Source organism: Ascaphus truei, unplaced genomic scaffold (genome assembly GCF_040206685.1).
Source record: "Ascaphus truei isolate aAscTru1 unplaced genomic scaffold, aAscTru1.hap1 HAP1_SCAFFOLD_1371, whole genome shotgun sequence".
NCBI classification, from domain to species: Eukaryota; Metazoa; Chordata; class Amphibia; order Anura; family Ascaphidae; genus Ascaphus; species Ascaphus truei.
Window position 1 is genome coordinate 13458 of NW_027454250.1, and position 20150 is coordinate 33607.

The 20150-nt window shown below is 58.8% G+C and overlaps 1 protein-coding gene across 1 annotated transcript in view; it reads right to left on the reverse strand.

Moving 5' to 3' along the window:
- Positions 1-9247: 9247 nt before the first annotated feature.
- LOC142475768 (immunoglobulin superfamily member 3-like) overlaps positions 9248-20150 on the reverse strand; it is a gene marked incomplete at its 3' end in the record, with an annotated part of 42069 nt that continues 31166 nt past the window's right edge. Inside the window, 1 exon segment of the mRNA XM_075581495.1 lies at positions 9248-9736. Coding sequence (XP_075437610.1) covers positions 9248-9736 — 489 coding nt within the window.

A 20150-nucleotide genomic window follows, 5' to 3' on the forward strand; every position in this document is an offset into this window, starting at 1 on the left:
ACACCCAGCCCCGTACTGCAGGGCACTCACACTCCCACACCCAGCCCCGTACTGCAGGGCACTCACACTCCCACACCCAGCCCCGTACTGCAGGGCACTCACACTCCCACACCCAGCCCCGTACTGCAGGGCACTCACACTCCCACACCCAGCCCCCTACTGCAGGCCACTCACACTCCCACACCCAGCCCCCTACTGCAGGGCACTCACACTCCCACACCCAGCCCCCTACTGCAGGGCACTCACACTCCCACACCCAGCCCCGTACTGCAGGGCACTCACACTCCCATACCCAGCCCCGTACTGCAGGGCACTCACACTCCCACACCCAGCCCCGTACTGCAGGGCACTCACACTCCCACACCCAGCCCCGTACTGCAGGGCACTCACACTCCCACACCCAGCCCCGTACTGCAGGGCACTCACACTCCCACACCCAGCCCCGTACTGCAGGGCACTCACACTCCCACACCCAGCCCCGTACTGCAGGGCACTCACACTCCCACACCCAGCCCCGTACTGCAGGGCACTCACACTCCCAGCCCCGTACTGCAGGGCACTCACACAGCCAGCCCCGTACTGCAAGGCACCCACACTCCCACACCCAGCCCCGTACTGCAGCGCACTCACACTCCCACACCCAGCCCCCTACTGCAGGGCACTCCCACTCCCACACCCAGCCCCGTACTGCAGGGCACTCACACTCCCACACCCAGCCCCGTACTGCAGGGCACTCCCACTCCCACACCCAGCCCCGTACTGCAGGGCACTCACACTCCCACACCCAGCCCCGTACTGCAGGGCACTCACACTCCCACACCCAGCCCCGTACTGCAGGGCACTCACACTCCCACACCCAGCCCCGTACTGCAGGGCACTCACACTCCCACACCCAGCCCCCTACTGCAGGGCACTCACACTCCCACACCCAGCCCCCTACTGCAGGGCACTCACACTCCCACACCCAGCCCCCTACTGCAGGGCACTCACACTCCCACACCCAGCCCCGTACTGCAGGGCACTCACACTCCCACACCCAGCCCCGTACTGCAGGGCACTCACACTCCCACACCCAGCCCCGTACTGCAGGGCACTCACACTCCCACACCCAGCCCCGTACTGCAGGGCACTCACACTCCCACACCCAGCCCCGTACTGCAGGGCACTCACACTCCCACACCCAGCCCCGTACTGCAGGGCACTCACACTCCCACACCCAGCCCCGTACTGCAGGGCACTCACACTCCCACACCCAGCCCCGTACTGCAGGGCACTCACACTCCCACACCCAGCCCCGTACTGCAGGGCACTCACACTCCCACACCCAGCCCCGTACTGCAGGGCACTCACACTCCCAGCCCCGTACTGCAGGACACTCCCACACCCAGCCCCGTACTGCAGGGCACTCACACTCCCACACCCAGCCCCGTACTGCAGGGCACTCACACTCCCAGCCCCGTACTGCAGGGCACTCACACACCCAGCCCCGTACTGCAAGGCACCCACACTCCCACACCCAGCCCCGTACTGCAGCGCACTCACACTCCCACACCCAGCCCCCTACTGCAGGGCACTCCCACTCCCACACCCAGCCCCGTACTGCAGGGCACTCACACTCCCACACCCAGCCCCCTACTGCAGGGCACTCACACTCCCACACCCAGCCCCGTACTGCAGGGCACTCCCACTCCCACACCCAGCCCCGTACTGCAGGGCACTCACACTCCCACACCCAGCCCCGTACTGCTGGGCACTCACACTCCCACACCCAGCCCCGTACTGCAGGGCACTAACACTCCCACACCCAGCCCCCTACTGCAGGGCACTCACACTCCCACACCCAGCCCCCTACTGCAGGGCACTCACACTCCCACACCCAGCCCCCTACTGCAGGGCACTCCCACTCCCACACCCAGCCCCGTACTGCAGGGCACTCACACTCCCACACCAGCCCCGTACTGCAGGGCACTCACACTCCCACACCCAGCCCCGTACTGCAGGGCACTCCCACTCCCACACCCGTACTGCAGGGCACTCACACTCCCACACCCAGCCCGTACTGCAGGGCACTCACACTCCCACACCCAGCCCCGTACTGCAGGGCACTCACACTCCTACACCCAGCCCCGTACTGCAGGGCACTCACACTCCCACACCCAGCCCCGTACTGCAGGGCACTCACACTCCCACACCCAGCCCCGTACTGCAGGGCACTCACACTCCCACACCCAGCCCCGTACTGCAGGGCACTCACACTCCCACACCCAGCCCCGTACTGCAGGGCACTTACACTCCCAGCCCCGTACTGCAGGGCACTCACACTCCCAGCCCCGTACTGCAGCGCACTCACACTCCCACACCCAGCCCCGTACTGCAGGGCACTCACACTCCCACACCCAGCCCCGTACTGCATCGCACTCACACTCCCAGCCCCGTACTGCAGCGCACTCACACTCCCACACCCAGCCCCGTACTGCAGGGCACTCATACTCCCACACCCAGCCCCTGTACTGCAGGGCACTCACACTCCCACACCCAGCCCCGTACTGCAGGGCACTCACACTCCCACACCCAGCCCCGTACTGCAGGGCACTCACACTCCCACACCCAGCCCCGTACTGCAGGGCACTCACACTCCCACACCCAGCCCCGTACTGCAGGGCACTTACACTCCCAGCCCCGTACTGCAGGGCACTCACACTCCCACACCCAGCCCCCTACTGCAGGGCACTCCCACTCCCACACCCAGCCCCGTACTGCAGGGCACTTACACTCCCAGCCCCGTACTGCAGGGCACTCACACTCCCAGCCCCGTACTGCATCGCACTCACACTCCCAGCCCCGTACTGCAGCGCACTCACACTCCCACACCCAGCCCCGTACTGCAGGGCACTCATACTCCCACACCCAGCCCTGTACTGCAGGGCACTCACACTCCCACACCCAGCCCCGTACTGCAGGGCACTCACACTCCCACACCCAGCCCCGTACTGCAGGGCACTCATACTCCCACACCCAGCCCCTACTGCAGGGCACTCACACTCCCACACCCAGCCCCGTACTGCAGGGCACTCACACTCCCACACCCAGCCCCGTACTGCAGGGCACTCACACTCCCACACCCAGCCCCGTACTGCAGGGCACTCACACTCCCACACCCAGCCCCGTACTGCAGGGCACTCACACTCCCACACCAGCCCCGTACTGCAGGGCACTCACACACCCAGCCCCGTACTGCAGGGCACTCCACTCCCACACCCAGCCCCGTACTGCAGCGCACTCACACTCCCACACCCAGCACCCTACTGCAGGGCACTCCCACTCCCACACCCAGCCCCGTACTGCAGGGCACTCATACTCCCACACCCAGCCCCCTACTGCAGGGCACTCACACTCCCACACCCAGCCCCGTACTGCAGGGCACCTCCCACTCCCACACCCAGAGCCCCGTACTGCAGGGCACTCACACTCCCACACCCAGCCCCGTACTGCAGGGCACTCACACTCCCACACCCAGCCCTGTACTGCAGGGCACTCACACTCCCACACCCAGCCCCGTACTGCAGGGCACTCACACTCCCACACCCAGCCCCGTACTGCAGGGCACTCACACTCCCACACCCAGCCCCGTACTGCAGGGCACTCACACTCCCACACCCAGCCCCGTACTGCAGGGCACTCACACTCCTACACCCAGCCCCGTACTGCAGGGCACTCACACTCCCACACCCAGCCCCGTACTGCAGGGCACTCACACTCCCACACCCAGCCCCGTACTGCAGGGCACTCACACTCCCACACCCAGCCCCGTACTGCAGGGCACTCACACTCCCAGCCCCGTACTGCAGGGCACTCACACACCCAGCCCCGTACTGCAGGGCACTCACACTCCCACACCCAGCCCCGTACTGCAGCGCACTCACACTCCCACACCCAGCCCCCTACTGCAGGGCACTCCCACTCCCACACCCAGCCCCGTACTGCAGGGCACTCATACTCCCACACCCAGCCCCCTACTGCAGGGCACTCACACTCCCACACCCAGCCCCGTACTGCAGGGCACTCCCACTCCCACACCCAGCCCCGTACTGCAGGGCACTCACACTCCCACACCCAGCCCCGTACTGCAGGGCACTCACACTCCCACACCCAGCCCTGTACTGCAGGGCACTCACACTCCCACACCCAGCCCCGTACTGCAGGGCACTCACACTCCCACACCCAGCCCCGTACTGCAGGGCACTCACACTCCCACACCCAGCCCCGTACTGCAGGGCACTCACACTCCCACACCCAGCCCCGTACTGCAGGGCACTCACACTCCTACACCCAGCCCCGTACTGCAGGGCACTCACACTCCCACACCCAGCCCCGTACTGCAGGGCACTCACACTCCCACACCCAGCCCCGTACTGCAGGGCACTCACACTCCCACACCCAGCCCCGTACTGCAGGGCACTCCCACTCCCACACCCAGCCCCGTACTGCAGGGCACTCCCACTCCCACACCCAGCCCCGTACTGCAGGGCACTTACACTCCCAGCCCCGTACTGCAGGGCACTCACACTCCCAGCCCCGTACTGCAGCGCACTCACACTCCCACACCCAGCCCCGTACTGCATCGCACTCACACTCCCAGCCCCGTACTGCAGCGCACTCACACTCCCACACCCAGCCCCGTACTGCAGGGCACTCATACTCCCACACCCAGCCCTGTACTGCAGGGCACTCACACTCCCACACCCAGCCCCGTACTGCAGGGCACTCACACTCCCACACCCAGCCCCGTACTGCAGGGCACTCATACTCCCACACCCAGCCCCCTACTGCAGGGCACTCACACTCCCACACCCAGCCCCGTACTGCAGGGCACTCACACTCCCACACCCAGCCCCGTACTGCAGGGCACTCACACTCCCACACCCAGCCCCGTACTGCAGGGCACTCACACTCCCACACCCAGCCCCGTACTGCAGGGCACTCCCACTCCCACACCCAGCCCCGTACTGCAGGGCACTTACACTCCCAGCCCCGTACTGCAGGGCACTCACACTCCCAGCCCCGTACTGCAGCGCACTCACACTCCCAGCCCCGTACTGCAGCGCACTCACACTCCCACACCCAGCCCCGTACTGCAGGGCACTCACACTCCCACACCCAGCCCCGTACTGCATCGCACTCACACTCCCAGCCCCGTACTGCAGCGCACTCACACTCCCACACCCAGCCCCGTACTGCAGGGCACTCATACTCCCACACCCAGCCCTGTACTGCAGGGCACTCACACTCCCACACCCAGCCCCGTACTGCAGGGCACTCACACTCCCACACCCAGCCCCGTACTGCAGGGCACTCATACTCCCACACCCAGCCCCCTACTGCAGGGCACTCCCACTCCCACACCCAGCCCCGTACTGCAGGGCACTCCCACTCCCACACCCAGCCCCGTACTGCAGGGCACTCACACTCCCACACCCAGCCCCGTACTGCAGGGCACTCACACTCCCACACCCAGCCCCGTACTGCAGGGCACTCACACTCCCACACCCAGCCCCGTACTGCAGGGCACTCACACTCCCACACCCAGCCCCCTACTGCAGGCCACTCACACTCCCACACCCAGCCCCCTACTGCAGGGCACTCACACTCCCACACCCAGCCCCCTACTGCAGGGCACTCACACTCCCACACCCAGCCCCGTACTGCAGGGCACTCACACTCCCATACCCAGCCCCGTACTGCAGGGCACTCACACTCCCACACCCAGCCCCGTACTGCAGGGCACTCACACTCCCACACCCAGCCCCGTACTGCAGGGCACTCACACTCCCACACCCAGCCCCGTACTGCAGGGCACTCACACTCCCACACCCAGCCCCGTACTGCAGGGCACTCACACTCCCACACCCAGCCCCGTACTGCAGGGCACTCACACTCCCACACCCAGCCCCGTACTGCAGGGCACTCACACTCCCAGCCCCGTACTGCAGGGCACTCACACAGCCAGCCCCGTACTGCAAGGCACCCACACTCCCACACCCAGCCCCGTACTGCAGCGCACTCACACTCCCACACCCAGCCCCCTACTGCAGGGCACTCCCACTCCCACACCCAGCCCCGTACTGCAGGGCACTCACACTCCCACACCCAGCCCCGTACTGCAGGGCACTCCCACTCCCACACCCAGCCCCGTACTGCAGGGCACTCACACTCCCACACCCAGCCCCGTACTGCTGGGCACTCACACTCCCACACCCAGCCCCGTACTGCAGGGCACTAACACTCCCACACCCAGCCCCCTACTGCAGGGCACTCACACTCCCACACCCAGCCCCCTACTGCAGGGCACTCACACTCCCACACCCAGCCCCCTACTGCAAGGCACTCCCACTCCCACACCCAGCCCCGTACTGCAGGGCACTCACACTCCCACACCCAGCCCCGTACTGCAGGGCACTCACACTCCCACACCCAGCCCCGTACTGCAGGGCACTCACACTCCCACACCCGTACTGCAGGGCACTCACACTCCCACACCCAGCCCCGTACTGCAGGGCACTCACACTCCCACACCCAGCCCCGTACTGCAGGGCACTCACACTCCTACACCCAGCCCCGTACTGCAGGGCACTCACACTCCCACACCCAGCCCCGTACTGCAGGGCACTCACACTCCCACACCCAGCCCCGTACTGCAGGGCACTCACACTCCCACACCCAGCCCCGTACTGCAGGGCACTTACACTCCCAGCCCCGTACTGCAGGGCACTCACACTCCCAGCCCCGTACTGCAGCGCACTCACACTCCCACACCCAGCCCCGTACTGCAGGGCACTCACACTCCCACACCCAGCCCCGTACTGCATCGCACTCACACTCCCAGCCCCGTACTGCAGCGCACTCACACTCCCACACCCAGCCCCGTACTGCAGGGCACTCATACTCCCACACCCAGCCCTGTACTGCAGGGCACTCACACTCCCACACCCAGCCCCGTACTGCAGGGCACTCACACTCCCACACCCAGCCCCGTACTGCAGGGCACTCACACTCCCACACCCAGCCCCGTACTGCAGGGCACTCACACTCCCACACCCAGCCCCGTACTGCAGGGCACTCACACTCCCACACCCAGCCCCGTACTGCAGGGCACTCATACTCCCACACCCAGCCCTGTACTGCAGGGCACTCACACTCCCACACCCAGCCCCGTACTGCAGGGCACTCACACTCCCACACCCAGCCCCGTACTGCAGGGCACTCACACTCCCACACCCAGCCCCGTACTGCAGGGCACTCACACTCCCACACCCAGCCCCGTACTGCAGGGCACTCACACTCCCACACCCAGCCCCGTACTGCAGGGCACTCACACTCCCACACCCAGCCCCGTACTGCAGGGCACTCCCACTCCCACACACAGCCCCGTACTGCAGGGCACTCACACTCCCACACCCAGCCCCGTACTGCAGGGCACTCACACTCCCACACCCAGCCCCGTACTGCAGGGCACTCACACTCCCACACCCGTACCCAAATACGTGCACTGCAGGGCACTCACATTCACACACCAAGCACAGGGGCGCCACAAGCAGGGCACTCACACTCACACCCCCAGCACATAGGCACCACAAGCAGGGCACTCACACACACACACCCCCAGCACAGGGGCGCCACAAGCAGGGCACTCACACTCACACCCCCAGCACATAGGCACCACAAGCAGGGCACTCACACTCACACACCCAGCACAGGGGCACCACAAGCAGGGCACTCACACTCACACACCTAGCACAGGGGCGCCACAAGCAGGGCACTCACACTCACACACCCAGCACAGGGGCGCCACAAGCAGGGCACTCACACTCACACACCCAGCACAGGAGCGCCACAAGCAGGGCACTCACACTCACACACCCAGCACAGGGCGCCACAAGCAGGGCACTCACACTCCCACACCCAGCACAGGGTGCCACAAGCAGGGCACTCACACTCCCACACCCAGCACAAAAGCGCCACAAGCAGGGCACTCACACTCACACACCCAGCACAGGGGCGCCACAAGCAGGGCACTCACACTCACACACCCAGCACAGGGGCGCCACAAGCAGGGCACTCACACTCACACACCCAGCACAGGGCGCCACAAGCAGGGCACTCACACTCCCACACCCAGCACAGGGTGCCACAAGCAGGGCACTCACACTCCCACACCCAGCACAGGGGCACCACAAGCAGGGCACTCACACACCCAGCACAGGGGCGCCACAACAGGACACTCACACACCCACACCCAGCACAGGTGCCACAAGCAGGGCACTCACACTCCCACACCCAGCACAGGGTGCCACAAGCAGGGCACTCACACTCCCACACCCAGCACAGGGGCACCACAAGCAGGGCACTCACACTCACACACCCAGCACAGGGGCGCCACAAGCAGGGCACTCACACCCCCAGCACAGGGGCGCCACAAGCAGGGCACTCACACTCACACATCCAGCACAGGGGCGCCACAACAGGGCACTCACACACCCACACCCCGCCCCGTACCCAAACACTATACAGCAAGACCGCTCTGGGAAGGCGTATAACACTCAGTAGAAGATGCCAGCCCAGCCGCCCCCCCCCCCCCGCCCCCGGGGTGCCCTCCGCCTCACCTGGCCGCCGGACTCTGATCTCCAGCAGGTTGGACGCCCGCTCTGCCAGCCTCCCCCCCCCCCCCCCGGGGTGCCCTCCGCCTCACCTGGCCGCTGGACTCTGATCTCCAGCAGGTTGGACGCCCGCTCTGCCAGCCCCCGCCCCCCCCCCCCGGGGTGCCCTCCGCCTCACCTGGCCGCTGGACTCTGATCTCCAGCAGGTTGGACGCCCGCTCTGCCCGCCCCCCCCCCCCCCCGGGGTGCCCTCCGCCTCACCTGGCCGCTGGACTCTGATCTCCAGCAGGTTGGACGCCCGCTCTGCCAGCCCCCCCCCCCCCCCCAGGGTGCCCTCCGCCTCACCTGGCCGCTGGGCTCTGATCTCCAGCAGGTTGGACGCCCGCTCTGCCAGCCCCCCCCCCCCCAGGGTGCCCTCCGCCTCACCTGGCCGCTGGGCTCTGATCTCCAGCAGGTTGGACGCCCGCTCTGCCAGCCCCCGCCCCCCCCCCGGGGTGCCCTCCGCCTCACCTGGCCGCTGGACTCTGATCTCCAGCAGGTTGGACGCCCGCTCTGCCCGCCCCCCCCCCCCCCCGGGGTGCCCTCCGCCTCACCTGGCCGCTGGACTCTGATCTCCAGCAGGTTGGACGCCCGCTCTGCCAGCCTCCCCCCCCCCCCCAGGGTGCCCTCCGCCTCACCTGGCCGCTGGACTCTGATCTCCAGCAGGTTGGACGCCCGCTCTGCCAGCCGGGCCCAGCTCCCGTTGTCCTCCCTCCGCCACAGCTCTGCCAGGCACTGGTACTTCCCGGCCTCGGTCTCGCTGGCGCGGCTGACGCTCAGGCGCACGTTGTGGCTGGAATCGGCCTTCTCCACGATACTGCGGCCCCGGAAGTTGCCTGCCCGCTCGCCCCACTGGACCCCGCCGGCCCGGCTGAAGGTCACCAGGTCGTGGGGCTCCCCCCCGCCGGCTGCCTGGAAGCGCCAGGTCACGGAGACCCCCACCCAGGGAGGGTAGTGGGGCTTCAGGATGCACTGCAGGTCGAACGAGTCGTAATAGGTAACCCCGGGGGTGCGGGAAATGGCGGTGACGGCAAAACCGGTCTCTGAGGGGAGAGGAGATTAACCCTTTCAGTGACAGAGCAGGCTGCAGTAGTATAGAAGACACACAATAGTGCGGGGTGGGCCACACACACACGTCACGGTTAGAAGGATATCCCTGCTTCAGCACAGCTGGCTCAATCAGTGGCTCAGTCAAAGACTGCACCACCTGTGCTGAAGCAGGGATATCCCGGATACGTGGCCTGTTGGTGGCGCTGTAGGACGGGGTTGGCCGCCCCTGCAGTAGTATATTCCTTACTGAAGCGGGACTGCAGCACCTGTGCTGAAGCAGGGATATCCCGGATACGTGGCCTGTTGGTGGCGCTGTAGGACGGGGTTGGCCGCCCCTGCAGTAGCATATTCCTTACTGCAGCGGGACTGCAGCACCTGTGCTGAAGCAGGGATATCCCGGATACGTGGCCTGTTGGTGGCGCTGTAGGACGGGGTTGGCCGCCCCTGCAGTAGTACTGTATATTCCTTACTGAAGCGGGACTGCAGCACCTGTGTCAATCCTCATATTGGCCACATTGCGGTGATAAGGTTAACGTGCCATGCAAAGGAGTAGTACTTACTGTGCCTGGGCCCGACACCCTAAGCACGCAGGTCCTGCAGTAAAGGTGAAGTCCCACTCAGTCCCTACAGGATGTATGTGACCGCATTTCCATCACATCCCGTGATGTGCGTCACGGGGAGAACTCCGTGCAGACGGAAATGCAATACAACTCACATTTCTTACCCTATAGCCCCCCCCCCCCACCCTATAGCCCCCCCCACCCTATAGCCCCCCCCCCCCACCCTATATCTTACAAACTTCCCAACGCAGCAGCCGCTCAGTTGGGAAACAGACACAGCAAACAGACTAGATGGCGCTCAATATATTATCAACTAAACATAGTGCAAGTGTATAATCCTAATAATGTGTCAGCAGGAGACCAGAGGAAGTGTATAATCCTAATAATGTGTCAGCAAGAGACCAGAGGAAGTGTATAATCCTAATAATGTGTCAGCAGGAGACCAGAGGAAGTGTATAATCCTAATAATGTGTCAGCAAGAGACCAGAGGAAGTGTATAATCCTAATAATGTGTCAGCAAGAGACCAGAGGAAGTGTATAATCCTAATAATGTGTCAGCAAGAGACCAGAGGAAGTGTATAATCCTAATAATGTGTCAGCAAGAGACCAGAGGAAGTGTATAATCCTAATAATGTGTCAGCAGGAGACCAGAGGAAGTGTATAATCCTAATAATGTGTCAGCAGGAGACCAGAGGAAGTGTATAATCCTAATAATGTGTCAGCAAGAGACCAGAGGAAGTGTATAATCCTAATAATGTGTCAGCAAGAGACCAGAGGAAGTGTATAATCCTAATAATGTGTCAGCAGGAGACCAGAGGAAGTGTATAATCCTAATAATGTGTCAGCAGGAGACCAGAGGAAGTGTATAATCCTAATAATGTGTCAGCAAGAGACCAGAGGAAGTGTATAATCCTAATAATGTGTCAGCAAGAAACCAGAGGAAGTGTATAATCCTAATAATGTGTCAGCAGGAGACCAGAGGAAGTGTATAATCCTAATAATGTGTCAGCAAGAGACCAGAGGAAGTGTATAATCCTAATAATGTGTCAGCAAGAAACCAGAGGAAGTGTATAATCCTAATAATGTGTCAGCAGGAGACCAGAGGAAGTGTATAATCCTAATAATGTGTCAGCAGGAGACCAGAGGAAGTGTATAATCCTAATAATGTGTCAGCAAGAGACCAGAGGAAGTGTATAATCCTAATAATGTGTCAGCAGGAGACCAGAGGAAGTGTATAATCCTAATAATGTGTCAGCAGGAGACCAGAGGAAGTGTATAATCCTAATAATGTGTCAGCAAGAGACCAGAGGAAGTGTATAATCCTAATAATGTGTCAGCAAGAGACCAGAGGAAGTGTATAATCCTAATAATGTGTCAGCAGGAGACCAGAGGAAGTGTATAATCCTAATAATGTGTCAGCAAGAGACCAGAGGAAGTGTATAATCCTAATAATGTGTCAGCAAGAGACCAGAGGAAGTGTATAATCCTAATAATGTGTCAGCAAGAGACCAGAGGAAGTGTATAATCCTAATAATGTGTCAGCAAGAGACCAGAGGAAGTGTATAATCCTAATAATGTGTCAGCAGGAGACCAGAGGAAGTGTATAATCCTAATAATGTGTCAGCAGGAGACCAGAGGAAGTGTATAATACTAATAATGTGTCAGCAAGAGACCAGAGGAAGTGTATAATCCTAATAATGTGTCAGCAGGAGACCAGAGGAAGTGTATAATCCTAATAATGTGTCAGCAAGAGACCAGAGGAAGTGTATAATCCTAATAATGTGTAAACAAGAGACCAGAGGAAGTGTATAATACTAATAATGTGTCAGCAAGAGACCAGAGGAAGTGTATAATCCTAATAATGTGTAAACAAGAGACCAGAGGAAGTGTATAATCCTAATAATGTGTCAGCAGGAGACCAGAGGAAGTGTATAATCCTAATAATGTGTAAACAAGAGACCAGAGGAAGTGTATAATCCTAATAATGTGTCAGCAGGAGACCAGAGGAAGTGTATAATCCTAATAATGTGTCAGCAAGAGACCAGAGGAAGTGTATAATCCTAATAATGTGTAAACAAGAGACCAGAGGAAGTGTATAATCCTAATAATGTGTCAGCAAGAGACCAGAGGAAGTGTATAATCCTAATAATGTGTCAGCAGGAGACCAGAGGAAGTGTATAATCCTAATAATGTGTAAACAAGAGACCAGAGGAAGTGTATAATCCTAATAATGTGTCAGCAGGAGACCAGAGGAAGTGTATAATCCTAATAATGTGTCAGCAAGAGACCAGAGGAAGTGTATAATCCTAATAATGTGTCAGCAAGAGACCAGAGGAAGTGTATAATCCTAATAATGTGTCAGCAAGAAACCAGAGGAAGTGTATAATCCTAATAATGTGTCAGCAGGAGACCAGAGGAAGTGTATAATCCTAATAATGTGTCAGCAGGAGACCAGAGGAAGTGTATAATCCTAATAATGTGTCAGCAAGAGACCAGAGGAAGTGTATAATCCTAATAATGTGTCAGCAGGAGACCAGAGGAAGTGTATAATCCTAATAATGTGTCAGCAGGAGACCAGAGGAAGTGTATAATCCTAATAATGTGTCAGCAAGAGACCAGAGGAAGTGTATAATCCTAATAATGTGTCAGCAAGAGACCAGAGGAAGTGTATAATCCTAATAATGTGTCAGCAGGAGACCAGAGGAAGTGTATAATCCTAATAATGTGTCAGCAAGAGACCAGAGGAAGTGTATAATCCTAATAATGTGTCAGCAAGAGACCAGAGGAAGTGTATAATCCTAATAATGTGTCAGCAAGAGACCAGAGGAAGTGTATAATCCTAATAATGTGTCAGCAAGAGACCAGAGGAAGTGTATAATCCTAATAATGTGTCAGCAGGAGACCAGAGGAAGTGTATAATCCTAATAATGTGTCAGCAGGAGACCAGAGGAAGTGTATAATACTAATAATGTGTCAGCAAGAGACCAGAGGAAGTGTATAATCCTAATAATGTGTCAGCAGGAGACCAGAGGAAGTGTATAATCCTAATAATGTGTCAGCAAGAGACCAGAGGAAGTGTATAATCCTAATAATGTGTAAACAAGAGACCAGAGGAAGTGTATAATACTAATAATGTGTCAGCAAGAGACCAGAGGAAGTGTATAATCCTAATAATGTGTAAACAAGAGACCAGAGGAAGTGTATAATCCTAATAATGTGTCAGCAGGAGACCAGAGGAAGTGTATAATCCTAATAATGTGTAAACAAGAGACCAGAGGAAGTGTATAATCCTAATAATGTGTCAGCAGGAGACCAGAGGAAGTGTATAATCCTAATAATGTGTCAGCAAGAGACCAGAGGAAGTGTATAATCCTAATAATGTGTAAACAAGAGACCAGAGGAAGTGTATAATCCTAATAATGTGTCAGCAAGAGACCAGAGGAAGTGTATAATCCTAATAATGTGTCAGCAGGAGACCAGAGGAAGTGTATAATCCTAATAATGTGTAAACAAGAGACCAGAGGAAGTGTATAATCCTAATAATGTGTCAGCAGGAGACCAGAGGAAGTGTATAATCCTAATAATGTGTCAGCAGGAGACCAGAGGAAGTGTATAATCCTAATAATGTGTCAGCAAGAGACCAGAGGAAGTGTATAATCCTAATAATGTGTCAGCAGGAGACCAGAGGAAGTGTATAATCCTAATAATGTGTCAGCAAGAGACCAGAGGAAGTGTATAATCCTAATAATGTGTCAGCAGGAGACCAGAGGAAGTGTATAATCCTAATAATGTGTCAGCAGGAGACCAGAGGAAGTGTATAATCCTAATAATGTGTAAACAAGAGACCAGAGGAAGTGTATAATCCTAATAATGTGTCAGCAGGAGACCAGAGGAAGTGTATAATCCTAATAATGTGTCAGCAAGAGACCAGAGGAAGTGTATAATCCTAATAATGTGTCAGCAGGAGACCAGAGGAAGTGTATAATCCTAATAATGTGTCAGCAAGAGACCAGAGGAAGTGTATAATCCTAATAATGTGTCAGCGGAGACCAGAGGAAGTGTATAATCCTAATAATGTGTCAGCGGAGACCAGAGGAAGTGTATAATCCTAATAATGTGTCAGCAAAAGACCAGAGGAAGTGTATAATCCTAATAATGTGTCAGCGGAGACCAGAGGAAGTGTATAATCCTAATAATGTGTCAGCGGAGACCAGAGGAAGTGTATAATCCTAATAATGTGTCAGCACGAGACCAGAGGAAGTGTCATCACTGCCTGGAGCCGACGCATCACTGCCTGGAGCCGACACGCCACTTCCGGTGTTGGAGCCGACACGCCACTTCCGGTGTTGGAGCCGACACGCCACTTCCGGTGTTGGAGCCGACACGCCACTTCCGGTGTTGGAGCCGACACGCCACTTCCGGTGTTGGAGCCGACACGCCACTTCCGGTGCTGGAGCCGACACGCCACTTCCGGTGCTGGAGCCGACACGCCACTTCCGGTGCTGGAGCCGACACGCCACTTCCGGTGCTGGAGCCGACACGCCACTTCCGGTGCTGGAGCCGACACGCCACTTCCGGTGCTGGAGCCGACACGCCACTTCCGGTGCTGGAGCCGACACGCCACTTCCGGTGTTGGAGCCGACACGCCACTTCCGGTGCTGGAGCCGACGTGCCACTTCCGGTGCTGGAGCCGACACGCCACTTCCGGTGCTGGAGCCGACACGCCACTTCCGGTGCTGGAGCCGACACGCCACTTCCGGTGTTGGAGCCGACACGCCACTTCCGGTGTTGGAGCCGACACGCCACTTCCGGTGTTGGAGCCGACGCGCCACTTCCGGTGTTGGAGCCGACGCGCCACTTCCGGTGTTGGAGCCGACGCGCCACTTCCGGTGTTGGAGCCAACGCGCCACTTCCGGTGTTGCAGCTGATTTGACGTCACGGGATTCCCAGCAGTCTCTCTCCCTCTCGATTGTAGGGTCACCCTGTACGCGTTTCGCCGTTCTGAATGACCGGAAGTGGCGCGTCGGCTCCAGGCAGTGATGCGTCGGCTCCAGGCAGTGATGCACCGTGGCGGCTCCAGGCAGTGATGCACCGTGGCGGCTCCAGGCAGTGATGCACCGTGGCGGCTCCAGGCAGTGATGCGTCGGCTCCAGGCAGTGATGCACCGTGGCGGCTCCAGGCAGTGATGCACCGTGGCGGCTCCAGGCAGTGATGCACCGTGGCGGCTCCAGGCAGTGATGCGCCGTGGCGGCTCCAGGCAGTGATGCACCGTGGCGGCTCCAGGCAGTGATGCGCCGTTGCGGCTCCAGGCAGTGATGCGCCGTGGCGGCTCCAGGCAGTGATGCGTCGGCTCCAGGCAGTGATGCACCGTGGCGGCTCCAGGCAGTGATGCGCCGTGGCGGCTCCAGGCAGTGATGCGTCGGCTCCAGGCAGTGATGCACCGTGGCGGCTCCAGGCAGTGATGCACCGTGGCGGCTCCAGGCAGTGATGCACCGTGGTGGCTCCAGGCAGTGATGCGCCGTGGCGGCTCCAGGCAGTGATGCGCCGTGGCGGCTCCAGGCAGTGATGCGCCGTGGCGGCTCCAGGCAGTGATGCGCCGTGGCGGCTCCAGGCAGTGATGCACCGTGGCGGCTCCAGGCAGTGATGCGCCGTGGCGGCTCCAGGCAGTGATGCGCCGTGGCGGCTCCAGGCAGTGATGCGCCGTGGCGGCTCCAGACAGTGATGCACCGTGGCGGCTCCAGGCAGTGATGCGCCATGGCGGCTCCAGGCAGTGATGCGCCGTGGCGGCTCCAGGCAGTGATGCGCCGTGGCGGCTCCAGGCAGTGATGCGTCGGCTCCAGGCAGTGATGCGCCGTGGCGACTCCAGGCAGTGATGCGCCGTGGCGGCTCCAGGCAGTGATGCGCCGTGGCGGCTCCAGGCAGTGATGCGTCGGCTCCAGGCAGTGATGCACCGTGGCGGCTCCAGGCAGTGATGCACCGTGGCGGCTCCAGGCAGTGATGCACCGTGGCGGCTCCAGGCAGTGATGCACCGTGGCGGCTCCAGGCAGTGATGCACCGTGGCGGCTCCAGGCAGTGATGCGCCGTGGCGGCTCCAGGCAGTGATGCGCCGTGGCGGCTCCAGGCAGTGATGCGTCGGCTCCAGGCAGTGATGCACCGTGGCGGCTCCAGGCAGTGATGCACCGTGGCGGCTCCAGGCAGTGATGCGCCGTGGCGGCTCCAGGCAGTGATGCACCGTGGCGGCTCCAGGCAGTGATGCACCGTGGCGGCTCCAGGCAGTGATGCGCCGTGGCGGCTCCAGGCAGTGATGCGCCGTGGCGGCTCCAGGCAGTGATGCACCGTGGCGGCTCCAGGCAGTGATGCACCGTGGCGGCTCCAGGCAGTGATGCACCGTGGCGGCTCCAGGCAGTGATGCACCGTGGCGGCTCCAGGCAGTGATGCACCGTGGCGGCTCCAGGCAGTGATGCACCGTGGCGGCTCCAGGCAGTGATGCACCGTGGCGGCTCCAGGCAGTGATGCACCGTGGCGGCTCCAGGCAGTGATGCACCGTGGCGGCTCCAGGCAGTGATGCACCGTGGCGGCTTGGAGCAGCAGAGACGGCGAGATGTGACGCTGTGATCACCGCGTCCTATGCTCTTGTCCCATTGGGATCCTGTACGCCGCCATTTTTATTGTGTTTGGATAAACGGTGAGATTTTACCCGGGCTCCGCGTGTCTCTCTCTTTAGAGATTACGCCTCCTGCTTACAGCGCCTCCTCCTTACAGCGCCTCCTCCTTACAGCGCCTCCTCCTTACAGCGCCTCCTCCTTACAGCGCCTCCTCCTTACAGCGCCTCCACCCGTGGCCCTCCGGCCTGTTACTTTTCAGCTATAGAGCTGCTCTTTTGGGAGCCCCATTTGTTTCATATTGCACCGTGTTGAACTATGTATTTTATTTCTCTTTAAGGTACCAGCGCTCCCCTGGTTCTTCTTTGTCCCAGTTGGGAAACAGACAAGGTGGTACGTGGCTGACTGCTTTCTGTACAGTGGAGTACAGGGGTGTGATACAGGGCAGAGAAGGGGGTACAGGGGTGTGATACAGGGCAGAGAAGAGGGTACAGAACTGCAATACAGGGCAGAGGAGGGGGTACAGGGCTGTGACATGGAGTATTAGGGGGTACAGAGCTGTGACATGGAGGTTTAGGGGGTACAGAGCTGTGACATGGAGGTTTAGGGGGTACATAGCTGTGACATGGAGTATTAGGGGGTACATAGCTGTGACATGGAGTATTAGGGGGTACAGAGCTGTGACATGGAGTATTAGGGGGTACAGAGCTGTGACATGGAGTATTAGGGGGTACAGAGCTGTGACATGGAGTATTAGGGGTTACAGAGCTGTGACATGCAGTATTAGGGGGTACAGAGCTGTGACATGGAGTATTAGGGGTACAGAGCTGTGACATGGAGTATTAGGGGGTACAGAGCTGTGACAAGCAGTATTAGGGGGCACAGAGCTGTGACATGGAGTATTAGGGGTACAGAGCTGTGACATGCAGTATTAGGGGTACAGAGCTGTGACATGGAGTATTAGGGTGTACAGAGCTGTGACATGCAGTATTAGGGGTTACAGAGCTGTGACATGCAGTATTAGGGGTTACAGAGCTGTGACATGCAGTATTAGGGGGTACAGTGCTGTGACATGGAGTATTAGGGGCACAGAGCTGTGACATGGAGTATTAGCGGTACAGAGCTGTGACATGGAGTATTAGGGGGCACGGAGCTGTGACAGGGAGTATTAGGGGTACAGAGCTGTGACATGCAGTATTAGGGGGTACAGAGCTGTGACATGGAGTATTAGGGGTACAGAGCTGTGACATGGAGTATTAGGGGGCACGGAGCTGTGACAGGGAGTATTAGGGGTACAGAGCTGTGACATGCAGTATTAGGGGTACAGAGCTGTGACATGGAGTATATGGGGTACAGAGCTGTGACATGGAGTATTAGGGGGCACAGAGCTGTGACATGGAGTATTAGGGGGCACAGAGCTGTGACATGCAGTATTGGGGGTACAGAGCTGTGACATGGAGTATTAGGGGGCACAGAGCTGTGACATGCAGTATTAGGGGTACAGAGCTGTGACATGCAATATTAGGGGTACAGAGCTGTGACATGCAGTATTAGGGGTACAGAGCTGTGACATGGAGTATTAGGGGGTACAGAGCTGTGACAGGGAGTATTAGGGGTACAGAGCTGTGACATGCAGTATTAGGGGTACAGAGCTGTGACATGCAGTATTAGGGGTACAGAGCTGTGACATGCAGTATTAGGGGTACAGAGCTGTGACGTGGAGTATTAGGGGGTACAGAGCTGTGACATGAAGTATTAGGGGTACAGAGCTGTGACATGCAGTATTAGGGGGTACAGAGCTGTGACATGGAGTATTAGGGGTCACAGAGCTGTGACATGGAGTATTAGGGGGCACAGAGCTGTGACATGGAGTATTAGGGGGCACAGAGCTTTGACATGCAGTATTAGGGGTACAGAGCTGTGACATGGAGTATTAGGGGTACAGAGCTGTGACATGCAGTATTAGGGGTACAGAGCTGTGACATGCAGTATTAGGGGTACAGAGCTGTGACATGGAGTATTAGGGGGCACAGAGCTGTGACATGCAGTATTAGGGGTACAGAGCGGTGACGTGGAGTATTAGGGGGTACAGAGCTGTGACAGGGAGTATTAGGGGTACAGAGCTGTGGCATGCAGTATTAGGGGGTACAGAGCTGTGACATGGAGTATTAGGGGGCACAGAGCTGTGACAGGGAGTATTAGGGGTACAGAGCTGTGACATGCAGTATTAGGGGGCACAGAGCTGTGACATGGAGTATTAGGGGTACAGAGCTGTGACATGCAGTATTAGGGGTACAGAGCTGTGACATGGAGTATTAGGGGGCACAGAGCTGTGACATGCAGTATTAGGGGTACAGAGCTGTGACGTGGAGTATTAGGGGGTACAGAGCTGTGACAGGAAGTATTAGGGGTACAGAGCTGTGACATGGAGTATTAGGGGTACAGAGCTGTGACATGGAGTATTAGGGGGCACAGAGCTGTGTCATACATGACATGGAGCAGGCAGGGGGCACAGGGAGGAGACACTGAGCAGCCACGTCCCAGGAAATAACCTGCACATTGTACTTGGGGCCACGTCCCAGGAAATAACCTGCACATTGTACTTGGGGCCACGTCCCAGGAAATAACCTGCACATTGTACTTGGGGCCACGCCCCAGGAAATAACCTGTACATTGTACTTGGGGCCACGCCCCAGGAAATAACCTGCACATTGTACTTGGGGCCACGCCCCAGGAAATAACCTGCACATTGTACTTGGGGCCACGTCCCAGGAAATAACCTGTACATTGTACTTGGGGCCACGTCCCAGGAAATAACCTGCACATTGTACTTGGGGCCACGCCCCTGGAAATAACCTGTACATTGTACTTGGGGCCACGTCCCAGGAAATAACCTGCACATTGTACTTGGGGCCACGTCCCAGGAAATAACCTGTACATTGTACTTGGGGCCACGTCCCAGGAACACGTGTTGCGCCCAATAAATGAGCTCGTGTCCTGCACTTTTACACGGGAGGCCGAGCAGCACATACTAACAGGCCGAGCAGCACATACTAACAGGCCAAGCAGCACATACTAACAGGCCGAGCAGCACATACTAACAGGCCGAGCAGCACATACTAACAGGCCGAGCAGCACATACTAACAGGCCGAGCAGCACATACTAACAGGCCGAGCAGCACCTACTAACAGGCCGAGCAGCACATACTAACAGGCCGAGCAGCACATACTAACAGGCCGAGCAG